A 14447-nucleotide genomic window follows, 5' to 3' on the forward strand; every position below is an offset into this window, starting at 1 on the left:
CTATGTGTCTGTTTTTATGCCAGTACCATCCTGTTTTGATCAGTATAAACTTGTAGTATAGTTCATGTCAAGTAGTATGATACCTCAAGCTTTGTTCTTCTTTCTTAAGATTGCTTTGGCTGTTTGGAGTCTTTTGTTGTTCCATATAAATTTTAGAATTGCTTGCTCTAGTTCTGTGAAAAATGCCGTTGGTATTTTGATAGAGATTGCATTGAATCGGTAGATTGCTTTGGGTAGTATGGACATTTTAACAATGTTAATTCTTCCTATCCATGAGCAGAGTATATGCTTCCATTTATTTATATCTTCTTCAATTTCTTTCTTCAATGTCTTATAATTTTCTGAGGATAGGTCTTTACCTCCTTGATTAAATTTATTTCTAGGTATTTTATTCTTTTTGATGTAGCTGTAAATGTGATTGATTTTTAAATTTCTCTTTCTGATAGTTCATTATTATCAGTTCTAATAATTTTTAGATGGAATGTTTAGGAATTTTTAGATGGAATGAGATTGCTTTGGCTAGGTCTTCCAATACTATGTTGAATAAAAGTGGTAAAAGTGGACATCATGTCTTGCTCCTGATCTTAAGGAGAATGCTTTTAGTTTTTCCGGTTGAGTATGAGGTTAGCTGTGGGTTTATCGTATATGGCCTTTAGTATGTTGAGGTATGTTCTCTCTATTTCCACTTTGCTGAGAGTTTTTATCATAAATGGATGTTGTATTTTTCAAAAGCTTTTTCTGCATCTGCTGATATGATTTTTATCTTTCATTTTTTAATGAGGTGTATCACATTAATTGATTTGTGGGTATTGAACCAATCTTGCATCCCAGGAATAAATTCCACTTGGTCATGATGTATGATCTTTCTCAAATGTTTTGCGGAATTTGATTTGCTAATATTTTGTTGAGGATTTTTGCATATATGAACATCAGGGATATTGGCCTATACTTTTTCTTTTTGTAATATCTTTGCCTGGTTTCAGAATCAGGGTAATGCTGGCTTCATAGAAAGATCTTGGGAGCCTTCCTTCTTCTTGAATTTTTTGGAATAGTTTGACAATGATAGGTGTTAATTCTTATATAAATGTGGGGTAAAATTCACCTGTGAAGCCATCTGGTCCAGGACTTTTGTTTGTTGGGAATTTTTAAATTACTGATTCAATTTTGTTTGTAGTAATCGGTCTGTTCAGATTTTTCTGTTTCTTCTTGATTTAGTCTTGGAAGATTGTATGTTTCTAGGAATTTATCCATTTCTTTCAGATTGTCCAATTTGTTGGCATATAATTGTTTGCAGTATTTTCTTATAATCCTTTGTATTTTTGTGGTGTCAGTTGTCACTTCTCCTTTCTCCTTTCTGATTTTATTTATTTGAGTCCTCTCTCTTTTTTTCTTGCTGAATCTGGTTAAAGGTTTGTCAATTTTGTCTATCTTTTCAAAGAACAAGCTCTTGGTCTTTTGTATTGTTTTTTTAGACTCTATTTTGTTTATTTCTGCTCTGATCTTTGTTATTTCCTTTCTTCTACTCATTTTAGGCTTTGCTTGTTCTTCTTTTTCTAGTTCCTTTAGATGTAAGGTTGAATTCTTGATTTGAGATTTTTCTTGTTTTTGTTTTGTTTTTTGTTTGGTTTTGAAGTAGGCCTATATTGCTGTGAATTTCCCTCTTAGGACTGGTTTGGTTGTGTCCAATAGATTTGGGGTCATTGTGTTTTCATTTTCATTTGTCTCGAGGTATCTTTTGATTACTTCCTTGATCTCATTGTTAACCCATTCATTGTTTAGTAGCATGTTATTTATCCTCCATGTGTTTGTGTGTTTTTCAGTTTTTTCTAGTAATTGATTTCTAGTTTTATACCATTTGGTCAGAGAAGATCTTTGATATGATTTCAATCCCTGAAATTTATTGAGACTAGTTTTGTGGCCTAACATGTTGTCTATATTGGAAAATGTCCCATGTGCCCTTGAAACGAATGTATATACTGCTGCTTTGGGGTAAAGTGTTATAAAAATATCAATTAAATCCTTCTGGTTAAGTGTAATATTTAAGACCACAGTTTTCTTGTTGATTTTCTGTGTGGAAGTCTGTCCATTGGTTTCAATGGGGTGTTAATGTTCCTTGCTATGATTGTATTACTATTGATCTCTCCCTTTACGTCTGTCAATATTTGCTTTATATATTTAAGTGTTCCTAAGTTGGGTGTATAAATATTTACAAGGATTATATGCATATCCTCTTGTTGGAGTGATCATTTTACCATTATGTAATGTTCTTCTTTGTCTCTTATTATAGCTTTTGTTTTAAAGTCTGTTTTGTCTGATATAAGTATTGCTACTACAGCTTTGCTTTCATTCACATGAATATCTTTTTCCTACCCTTTACTTTCAGTATGTGTGTGTTTCAATCTGAAGTGGGTCTCTTGTAAATATCATATCTATAAGCTTGTTTTCTTAACCATTCAGCCACCCAATATCTTTTGATTGGAGCATTTAATCCATTTACTTTTGATGTGGTTATTGATAAATATGTAGTTATTTGCCTTTTATTATTCATATTTGTGTTCTTTCCTCTATCCCCTTCTTATTTATTTATTTATTTATTTATTTTTTAAAAAGATATTTTATTTTATTTTTTTTAATTGGGGGAGGGGAACAAGACTTTATTGGGGAACAGTGTGTACTTTTAGGACTTTTTTCCAAGTCAAGTTGTTGTCCTTTCAATCTTAGTTGTGGAGGGCACAGCTCAGCTCCAGGTCCAGTTGCCGTTGCTAGTTGCTAGGGACTCGAGGAGTTGAACTGGCAACCTTATGATTGAGAGCCCACTGGCCCATGTGGGAATCGAACCGGCAGCCTTCTGAGTTAGGAGCGCGGAGCTCCAACCGCCTGAGCCACCGGGCCGGCCCCCAACCCCTTCTTCTTAAAGAAGTTCCATTAACATATCTTATAATACTGGTTTAGTAGTTATGAACTCCTGTACCTTTTTCTTGTCCGGGAAGCTTTTAATCTCTCCTTCAATTTTAAATTATATCCTTGCTGGGTAGAGTAGCCTTGGCTATAGGTCCTTTCTTCTCATCACTTTAAATATTCATGCCAATTCCTCTGGCCTGCAAAGTTTCTGTTGAGATATCAGCTGAAAGTCTTATAGGAGCTCCCTTGTAGGCAACTGACCGCTTTTTTCCTGCTGTTTTAAGACTCTCTCTTTGTCTTTAACCTTTGCCATTTTAATTATGATGTGTCTTGGAGTGGGCCTGTTTGGGTTCATCTTGTTTGTGAGTCTGCACTTCCTGGCCTTATATGTCTATTTCCTCTGCCAGGTTAGGAAAGTTATCTACCATTATTACTTCAAATAGGTTTTCAATTTCTTGTTCTCTCTCTTCTCTTTCTGGTGACCCTATGATCTGAATATTGTTTACTTGATGTTGTCCCAGAGGTCCTTTAAACTAGTCTCATTTTTTAAATTCTTTTTTGTTTTTGTTATTCTGATTTGTGTTTTCTGCTACCTTGTCTTTCAAATTGCTGATTTGATTCTCTATTTCATCTAATCTGCTATTGATTCTTTCAGTTATTGTACTCTTCACTTCTGATTGGTTTTTTTTTATTGTTTCTGTGTTCTTTTTTATGCTTACTATTTCTTTGTTGAATTTTTCACTACGTTCCTTGAGCATCTTTATAACAAGTGTTTTGTACTCTGTATCTGATAGATTTCTTGCCTCCATTTTGTTTTGTTCTTTTTCTGGAGTTTTCTCCTGTTTTTTCATTTGGGACATGTTTCTTTTTCTCCTCATTTTGGCTGCCTCTTTTTGTTTGTTTCTATGTATTAGGTAGATCTGCTGCATATCCCAGTATTGGCAGGGTGGCTTTATGTAGTAGGTGTTCTGTAGGGCCCAGTGGCACCGTCTCCCTGGTCACTTGAACCTGGTGCTCCAGAGTGTCTCTAGTGTGGGTTATATGTGCTCTCCTCTTGTAGTAGAGCCTTGCTTGTTGTTAGCATGTCAGTGGATGGGAAGGACCCTCAGGCTGACTGGCTGAGCATTTAACACAACCACAGCATATAAGTTGCTTGTGGGAGCTGACCTCATGGAGTAGGATTTGCCCCAGCAGGCTCTGGTACCTACCCAGACCACCCTTTGGGTTTGATGCTTATGGGGCTAATCAGGTGGTGCTCTGTTGTGGTCTGAAGCCAACCTCCAGGTGTGTTGGATTTGGTGCCTCTTGGAAGGTGCTCTGGTGAAGGCCAAGGTCAGCCTCTGCCTGTGACCAGCTGGGGCTCCCTGGTTGGAGCTACAAAGTGATCCATGGTTGTTTGCTGCCTCTGCTGGAACTGGATACTTGTGAGAGTGGGCACGCTGAGAACTAAGGCTTGGTGCTACCAGTACTGAGCTTGGGGCAGTCAGCTCAGCAAAAGGCCCAGGGCAGCACAGGCCTGCTGCCACCTGCCATGTGCCTGCAAAGCTCAGTCACTCAAAGAGCCTTGGGCAGTGTTCACCAGGTTAATGCAGATTCAGATTTGGTGCAGTGCCGAGCTTGGGTCCACTCAGCAAAAGGCTCAGAGCACGAGGCCAGCCACCGCCTGCCTAGGGTCTGAGGACTCCTGAGAATTGTCCAAAAAGGACTGCATTGCATTCCTGGGCTTGCTGCCCACTGCTGAACATGTCTCAGGTGGCATGTGAGCCAAGGCCAGCTGCTTGCTGCTGAAAGAGCCCCTGTATTGCTTGGGCTGGGGCTGGCTGCCCACTGCAGAAAGGGACTCTGGAGGTACTCGAGCAAAAGCCTGGCTACTTGCTTTAAAAGAGCCTCCTGTGGTGGATATGCCAGGGCTGGCTCCCCATTGCCAAAGTACCTCCGACTTGTGCGAGTTTGCTGGGTCAGGGTCCCAGGGAGTCACCAGGGTGGATGAGTGGATTTCCTGGCCAATGCAGATTCAGATTTGACCATGTAGGGGAATGACTCAACAAAGGAAAGATAGAGCCTGCCTGTAGGCTGCACAGGAGGATTGCTCAACACAGGGATGATGGTGGCTCTCCAGCCCTCTCTCTGAAGCTACACAACTCAGTTTCTCCCTGTATGTATCTGGCATCTCTTGAGCCACCATCCCTCCACTGGAAACCAGGGGGAGTGCCTGTGAGTGAGTGACTCTGTGCTCAGGCCCTTTAAGAGGACATCTGGGTTTCTAGCATCCTTTTGTCTCACCTGGATGGACAGAGTACCCACTGTCTTTCATAGTTAGATATTATAGGGGCTTTTCTTCCCAGCACTGGTGCTCCAGGCTGGGGAGCCTTCGCTTTTCAGGGGGGACCTCCACAGTTGAAATATCCCTCCCGATTCTCAACCACCATAGGGAGGTTTGGGGCCAGCATGTTCCACGGGGCCAGCCTGTTCCACATCTCCACTTCTCCTACCAGTCTTGACATGGCTTCTTCTTTATATCCTCAGTTATAAGACTTCTGTTCAGCTAGTCTTCAGATGGTTCTCCAGATTGATTGTTCTATAACTTAGTTGTAATTTAATGTGGTCATGGGAGGAGGCAAGCACAGCATCTATCTACTCTGCTATTTTGCCTGCTGTCTCACAGCATGGTAATGATAGTTAACTTAAATGATCTTTTTAACATGTTTCCACCACTAGAAGAAGAAATTCATGATAGAAGAAATTCTATCTGTTTAGATCAAAACTGTATCTTTGGCTCAACACTGTGCCTGACATGTATTAAGCACCCAGTAAGTGTTTGTTGAATGAATGAATGCAGTAGGGCCTCCCTAACCCTGCATCTCTCCATAGGCTTGCTGCGCGCATCATGTGGCGAGTGGAGAGAGAGGGCACTGGGCTCACAGATGGCTGCCTGGTCTCCGTGGATGACCTGCAGAACCATGTGGCACACTTCGGGGAGGAGGAGCAGAAGGAGCTGCAGCTGGACGTGGACACTTTCTTGCAGTACTGGCCACCCCAGAGCCAGCAGTTCAGCATTCAGTACATCTCGAACATCTTCGGTGTGGTATGACTTCTCATTAAATGGGGGTGGGGGAGAGGTGATAGCTGGGATTGTCTAACTAAGGAGTATTCAGATACTTCCAGGCTAGAGTAGGGGTGGGGGGGTCAAGAGAAGGACTTGAGGGAGACAGAGCCCTAATATTAACAACTGTCATCCCGTTTTCTGTCTTCCTGTTCTTGCTTACTGTGAGGTCATTCCTGTCCTATCTGAAGTTGGCATCCCAACACAAACTTTCCATTATCTCAGAATGGTAGATTTAGATGCATTTACCTTCTTGTTTATCTGTATTTCCTGTATTTTCTCTTTTCCATATTGAAAACAAAGACCCAATTACCATCCTTTCTTGCCCATTAGTCACTTTGAAAATAAGGCCCTTCCTTTTCCCAGATCTAATGGGCAGGATAATGGGGAGCCTGGAATACTGGGTATGGAAGCCAGAAAAAGGAGAGTAAGGGCTTTTTGGAGGGTGCTTCCTTAGAGCAACAAAGCCAGGCTTCTCAAAACCATGAGAGGCCAGGAGGTGGAGATGGGCGCCCTGAGGAGCAGCAGGCTCAGGCCTTTGGCTCTGGAGGTAGATGTATTCCGTCTGGCAGGCCCAGCCCCTTCTGTGGTGCTGGTGAGTGGGCTGAAGAGGGGTATATTTTAATAACAGCAACAGCGTGATCACACCCAACATCTTTTGAGTCCTAACCATATGCCACTGTTCTGTAATAGAGTTCTCCAGAAAAACAGAACCAACATCATTATCTATCTATCTATCTATCTATCTATCTATCTATCTATCTATCTATCTATCTATACATACATACTATATCTATTGAGAAGGACATTTATTTTAACGAATTAGCTCTTGAGATTGTGGAGGCTTGGTCAATCCAAAATCTGCCAGTAGGCTGGCAGGCAGGACACCCAAAGAAGAGTTGCGGTTTGATTGCAAAGACTGTCTGCTGGCAGAATTCCTTCTTGCTCAGGGGAGGTCAGTGTTTGTTCTATTAAGTCCTTCAACTGATTGCATGAGGCCACTTACATTATGCAGGCTAATTTACGTTACTCAAAGTCTACCTATTTAAATGCTAATCCATCTAAAAACCACTTTCATAGAAACACACAGAATAATGTTTGACCAAATGTGTGGGCACTACGGCCCAGCCAAGTTGACACATAAAATTAACCATCTGAGCTTCTCATGTGTTATTTTATGCAACCTTTACAACACAAAGTGAAGTCCATGCCTTTAATGTCTTTATAAACAGAAAGCCTAGGCCCAGAGAGGTTACATGTCTTCCAAAGGCCACACAGTGAGCTGGTGTCTATGGAAAAGCTAGGAGCCATCTGTCTGGTGCCAGAGGTGCTACTCTTAGCAGTTATGCTCCACAGCCTTGGGGTGAATGGGGGTCATAGAACCATCTTGGGTATCCTTAAGATGATTTGGGGACTACAGTCACAGGATGGCATGATCACCAAAGTGCAGAGCTGAAAGGACTGGGAAATCATCTAATCCAACTTATTCAACCTACAGATGGAAAAACTGGGGCTCAGCGACAAAAGTAATTTGACCAAAGTAACACAGTTTTTTAGTGGTAGTGACAGGCTTAACTTCATGTGCCTTCTGAATGATCAATGAGATTGAATGGAGAAAGTGACACTCCTTCAATATCTGTAACAAATAGCCATGCGCTATACATATCAATATATACGGAGGGTGCCAAAAAAATGTATACACATTTTAAGAAATGAAAACTGTATTAAAATTGTAATACTGAATATATACTGATAACAAAAGATGAGTACAAGTCACATTTGACTTCTGCAATTACAAGAGGTGCTCAGAGTGGTTACCATCAGCGTCCAGACACTTCTGATTATAGCGAACTGCTGCTTGGGCAACGTTGACCCAAGTGTCCACTTGTATACGTTTTTTTGACACTCCTGGTATATATAAATGTATATTATGTATAGTATGAGCTTATATATTATTTACATATAAAGTAGAAATTTTTGTGCAGTTGTTAATGCCTGGTTATATTTATTCTTGTGCATTTTTCATACCCTGAGAGCAGATATTTAGAATATGTTTCTATAAAAAACCCAGTTATTTTTAAGGAAAAGGAAATAAAACAAGTATATAAGAAATAACCAACTTGCCTTGCCTTGTATTTAGAGATAAATGTACTCATCAAAGTTTAAAATTGTAAACAGGAAGTATAAAATATCCACCAGATACAAAATAGTGAAAAAGAGGTGTCACTTTTATCTTATGAGCAGCTATAGGAGTTGAGGGTGGGTAGGCAAAAAAAGCGGCAGAGTAGGGCACAGAGAAACAAGATAGATACTGGGGAAGACTTGTGAGACCCAGGTACAGGAAAGAGAGACTTTCAGAATGAACATTTCTATCTTTGGCCTTTTCAGAATACAGCTATCCAAAACTTTTAAGGTTGTATTGCATTTTTTAGCAAATATGGGACTCTGTCATGGTACTAATCTTGAGGATCATTTAGAGTCACACAGAGAACAGGATTCTAATGCCAAACTCTACACATTTCCAGGATGACCCCGGTTTTCTATTTTTTTTTTTTTTTTTTTTAACTTTCAATAGTTAGCTGGTGACCTGGCTCTAGTCCACATCTGTCAGCTGACTCTTTTATCTTTTCCACTGTGTAGATTAATTGCAATGGTTTCACGCTCAGTGATCAGAGAGGCCTGCAGGCAGTGGGTGTGGGCATCTTCCCCAACTTGGGCCTGGTGAACCATGACTGTTGGCCCAACTGCACCGTCATATTTAACAATGGCAAGTGAGTATGTCTTTCACTGGGGGTGGTGAGATGCGAGTGGGGAGGTCTTATGGTGTTTTCTCCACTTGATTTAAGTCAGAGGTAAACTGTTGAACCTGAACTAGCATGGTTTGCAAATGGAAAGAAAACAGAATTTCATTATAGAATAATTGTGGCTAGGAGAAACGTAAAGAGGAAGACAGTAAATAATTCTACACAGGTAATTTTTGGTCTTTGTATGTTGCTTCAGGTTGCCTAGATATGTTAGATAAACCTCTAATGACTATTTTAAAACTTGATGCCTGGGATTGTTTCTCTAGAGGTCATTGCAGAACATCATCAACTGAGAAAGCGCTTGGCAGAAGCATATTATTAGTCCAGGTCCCAACAGAAAGCAGAAGGCACACTGAGAGTTTACCTGAAGAGAATTTATAAAAGGATAATTTACAGGAGTGTGGGTAGAATTTAAGAAACTATTAGGTTGATGCAAAAGTAATTGCGGTTTTTGCAATTATTTTTAACCTTTTAAACTGCAATTACATTTGCACCAATCTAATAACAAAGAATGGTGAGGTGTCCAGGGTCTAGTGACAGCATGAAACCATTGTTACCACTAGACTGGAAGGGCAAGTGGAAGAAGCCCTGTGCCTGTGTTTGGTGAGAGCTGCAACCATGGGCGATGCCCTCCCCACAACCCTGACAGCTTGTCTGTGCCTGTAGAGAAACTGCTAGAACCATGGTGAGACAGCGGGAGCCAGGAGACCCAAACCCCAACCTGTCCTCCCATCTTCTGATCTTCTCCCTTTGGCCAAACCCCTGCCAGAAGCCAGAGGGCAAAGGAACCTGAGCGATGAAATCCTCAGAGGTCAGTTAGCCCCCTGCCCCAAGAAGGCACAGATCAAGGGCCCAAAGGGCCAAGAATGGAATTTGGGGGTGAGGCACAAATGGAGAAGAGTCAGCAAACAGGATGACCCCTGGTTGTCCATGGCTCAGGCTGGGGGGACTTGGGGGAATGAGGCCTGAGCAATATTTTTGTTGCTTTTAGAGACAGGCTCTTATGACAGATGCTAAGCCATCAACAATGAACAGGTTTCCCCAAAAAAACTTCCTGGAAACTAAAGACAATGGTTTCTGGTTCTCAGCCAAGAATTAAGCCTAAGCCCCAATATAGCAAGGGCTCTGATTTCCCTTTTCCTCCCTATTTTTGCAAACAAGGGCCCACATGACAACAGGCTCTTGAGCAACTGAGAAAATCACTCAAGACAGGGAAGTTTATTTTGGACCCAAATGATAATCTTTTCCCAGGTTTTGTGTTTCCCTTCCTAAGCCTCTTGGGGTCACTGGCCTGGACTTGATGGAATCCTCTCCAGAGGGACTATTGTCCAGGGTTAGCATGGTTGGCAGAGAAGATCAGATTCAGCCACATGCGGGGCTGGTCTTTCTGCATATCCCTGCCCAAAGCGATGATGCCCCAGGGCTCTTGTCACTGCATGTGACAGCCACAGGAACCTGGGAACCGTTTCTTCAGATCATCTCAGGGTCTGCTGTGGCTCCTATGCATCCACTAACTTTGAGCAGCCACGTTTTACACAGGCTTCTTGGTTGTTGTGCAAGAGAAGGTGATTTGCATTCACTGTCTAGCTGCCTGCCATAGTGGAAAGAACACTGGTCATGATGTTAGATGCCTAATTCTAACCCTAACAATTTTTACGTATATGCTACTTGTGTGATCTAATATAGTTTCCATATGTTGTTCAAAGTCTCCATGAGATGGATATCAAAAGAGGCAACACTTATTTGTCCAAGATGCTTGTTAGTGGTGTAATAACAGCTTTCCATATTTTTTTAGCACTCTATTTTTAAATGCATTCTCTCCTGAGTCTCATTACCAGGTTCTAGATGAGAACACTGAGGTCTAGGGAAGGGAAGTAAGTTGTCCAGGGCTGAGTACTTTTGAACCCAGAACCTCTCATTCCAAATCCAGTGTACTTTCCACTGTACCAGGCTGCATCTTGTCATGTGGGCCCAGCTGTCGGGGCTGGTATAGAGGTGGTTGTTATGGCCAAAGCTTTGATTGCATAACCTGGAATGCTGGGCACCCTTGCTAGCTGTGCAGGATCAGCCAATAGTAATGATTTCCATTTGGGTGTCTGTTTTGTCTTTCAGTCATGAGGCAGTCAAATCCATGTTTCACACTCAGATGAGGTGGGTCAGTTCTTGCAAACATCCCTGCTCCTCTGACCCATCTCCCTCACTTGCCTGGTTTGCTGGGCCACCTCTTCCCACGTCTCTGTGGCTGCTTGCTGTTTGTAAAGTTCTTCTACCCACCAGAGTCCTGTCTTTGCTGAATGCTGTATTCTTAATATTGAAATTAATTTAAATTAATCATTTTATTCCTTACCCACCCACCACCTGCCATGCCTTTGCTGTACTTTGCTTTCTTTCTTCCCCTATTTCACTCCTCATTTCTCTCACTCCTCCAACATCAAAGCATGGCAGTCCCTCCTGGTCCACATCATCTTGGCAGAAACCCACATTGTCCCTCTAAACCAGGGGTGTCCAAACTGCAGCCCGCGGGCAAACCGTGGCCCGCAATCCATTTTTAATTGGCCCGCAGCAAATTCCAAAAATATATTTAGTTTACTTAAATAAACCAGGTGAGGCAATACGTACTTCACCTCGAGTGAGTGGCCCGGCTGTTTGTGTATTTTACCACATATAGCCTTTGGTGAAAAATGTTGACAAAAATTTGGACACCCCTGCTCTAAATGCTTCTCACCATGAAATGAGGACTGCTGATATTACTGACCCACTAAAGGACTATGTTGGTTTATAACCCTCAACTTCTCACCCAGATTGGGTTGTGAAAGTTGCGCCCATAACTGTGATATTTTTGATAAGTGTTTATTCATAGTTTTCTTTTTACTGCTTCTAGCCAACTGTGAATTAGTGGTTTAGGTTATATTTTACTTTTGACCTTTCTTAATCACAACCAGATGGCCCTAGGTGGGTCTTTTACTCAAGCTGGGCTTGAAGTACTTGAAATGCTCTTTGGAATCAGGGCAGAACGCTGCCTGGGAGTTTGGGCTTCGGGCTGACGGGGAGGAGTGTTCTGTGCATCTGAGTCTGTTGGCGTGCATTGCATTTGACTTCGGACAACTCACATCATCTCCTGGGCCATTGGTTCCACATCTATAGAGCAAAGGTCAAGATGGGAGCGTCTCTAGGGACCTTCCCGAGCTCTAGAATAAATACTTAAATTAATTGCCTACTTGTGGATCAATCGGCTGAACTATAAAATTGCAGAGCATTAGAGATGGAAGGGGCCTGGGGTCCAGAACGGAGTGGTAGTCAATATTCATCCCCTCCTCCCTAATTCCAAGTTAGGTAAAAAGGGGTACATGTCTATGTATTTTTTTTCATATTTAAGTGACATTAAATTAATTTGGTTTTGAAAATTCTCTAATATTGTTGAAATAATTTGAGATACTCCAAGACCTTGTATGAATTGGCTTAAATATAATGGGAAGTAAAGCTACTGGAAATCCTAACTTAATTGGCCACTGAATCACTGTTGAATGGGGATACGTTACGATGGTGAACTGCCTTTGTGAAAGGGGCTGGTGTGGGTAGAATTGCTTATTTACCCCACCAGGACAAATGCCAGCGATCCACACTCAACCTTGGCCAGAATGATTTAGGACATTAGAAGAGTCCTCAAATCTAGGGCTTTGGTGCATCTCATTTCCCGTGCATTGCAGACTCGAGAGGCAGACTGAACACAGTCAGGTGAGGCCAATATGATGTGGTGAAATGTGAATGGCACTTCTGTCCTAATCTTGACTCTGTCGCAAAAGTGCTGTGGACCTTTGGGGAAATTACTTCACCTCTCTGGGCATCAGTGTCTTCATTTGTGAAATGAGGATGTTGATCCCCTGCAGCTTGGACATAGATTATAAACAGAGCTGTGAGTAGAATCACTGGGCCCTCCTGTCCCTCTCGCCTTTCGTCACTTTAGTAACAGCTGCTGCCAAAAATCAGAGTGGGGAAGAAAGGAAGGAAGGAACAGAAGGTGAATGGGCACTTAGATTTTACCAGCTTCCATATGAGTTGTTTTTATATATACGATCACATTTGTTTGGCATGTCAGTGTACTCCACTCTGGGAGAAAGCTTTTTTAACCTTAAGTGGTCACCTCTGATACCAGGACAAGTGTGTCACTGCTGTTCAGTAGTTGTTTGCTCAATTGTCACCTCTGAGCACGTGGAAGGGGAAGCCTGTGACTGGGACCCTTCTGTGGTGCTGAAATCTTGTCCCGCCTTTGACACAGTGTCTGACAGCCTTACTGGGAGGTCAAAGAAATGACCACGGCCCTCTCTGCAGATGCTCTCCCCAGCCTCTGCGTCCTGCCACTCAGTCTCTGGGTGATGGTTACCTATTGGGTAACGAGGCCCCAGAATCCTGGGGAGATATAAGAGCACAGCTCAGGATCCAGCTTGCAGGGCTCATCACTTGTTTTCTGTTGCTTCTGGCCTCGTGGTGGAGGGTGCATGGCTGAGAGGCCCACGGGCTGATCTCCGCTTCTTTGGCTTAGCTGGATGTCAGTTCTGCAGTGGGCTTTTGTCTTCAGCACATTCTGTACTTATTACATGGCAAGGAGGGTTGTACGATAGGTAATTGGAGGGTCAGGTCTAGGCTGGAAGGGGATTGAAATGCCATCTGCTTTTGCTCATCACCTTCAGCCAGAAAGCCATATCCCCCAATAAACGCAAAAGTGAACAATGCCGTGGACTAAGAGAGCCAGTCTTTGTTTGGCGTCGGTGATCTCCTAAATAAGTCTCCTCACATAATTCAGGCCTAAACCACCGGTAGTCACAGAATAGGCTAAGACTGGTGGTAACTAAATGTGTGTGTTTCTGAGGGAGCAGTCCCCAAACGAAGCAGAAAAGACTATTGAGTCTTCTCTTGTTTGAGTTTTTGCCTTATTATCGTCTCTCCCTTCCTTTGACGACAAGTAGCTGAATGTGCAGGGATAATTGCAGGCGTGGGAGCTATGTGTGGTTTTAAGACCAAGCCCGGCCCTCTGAGCAGATTTCAGAGCAATTCATGGAATGGAGCAGATTTGATTGTTATGGTGAGTAGAGCAGAATTATCCAGAAAACTGTTCTTTAGGTCACATCTTTTTTTATTTTTGGAGGGAAGGAGAGTTTTCTCAAGTGCTAGTAGAAGTCATGGTCTTTGAAACTCAACTCCTTGAATCTTGAAAAGCACAAATGCCATTCCGATAGCCCTGGATTTGATCTACTCTTTCCTCTGCCCTGCTCCAGAATTGAGCTCCGGGCCCTGGGCAAGATCTCAGAAGGAGAAGAGCTGACAGTGTCCTATATCGACTTCCTTAACGTCAGCGAAGAACGCAAGAAGCAGCTGAAGAAGCAGTACTACTTTGACTGCACGTGTGAGCACTGCCAGAAAGGGCTGAAGGATGACCTCTTCCTCGGGGCGAAGGATGACCCGAAGGTACACGCAGTTCTGCTAGGACGGTGTTTGTGGCCACCTTCTCCAGGAGCCAGGCAAGGGTTGATCCCACAGCCAATCAACGCACCCCTGCCCACTGGTCCCCAGAGCACCAGCCTGTAACCCTGGGGAAGGCTGTATGGGTGGTGGACAGAGCACTGTGGGTAGGTCCCAGCTGG

General features: G+C 42.6%; 1 protein-coding gene across 2 annotated transcripts in view; it reads left to right on the forward strand.

Moving 5' to 3' along the window:
* The window catches only part of SMYD1 (SET and MYND domain containing 1), a 50387-nt gene that overhangs the window by 23703 nt on the left and 12237 nt on the right, over window positions 1-14447 (forward strand). Inside the window, exons 3-6 of one of the 2 annotated variants that reach the window (XM_019749221.2) lie at window positions 5773-5986; window positions 8645-8775; window positions 10921-10959; window positions 14082-14271. In XM_019749221.2, coding sequence (XP_019604780.2) covers window positions 5773-5986; window positions 8645-8775; window positions 10921-10959; window positions 14082-14271 — 574 coding nt within the window. The remainder of the gene's footprint in view (window positions 1-5772; window positions 5987-8644; window positions 8776-10920; window positions 10960-14081; window positions 14272-14447) is intronic. The other variant, XM_074332297.1, reaches the window with a different exon arrangement.

Source organism: Rhinolophus sinicus, linkage group LG05 (assembly GCF_036562045.2).
Source record: "Rhinolophus sinicus isolate RSC01 linkage group LG05, ASM3656204v1, whole genome shotgun sequence".
NCBI lineage: Eukaryota > Metazoa > Chordata > Mammalia > Chiroptera > Rhinolophidae > Rhinolophus > Rhinolophus sinicus.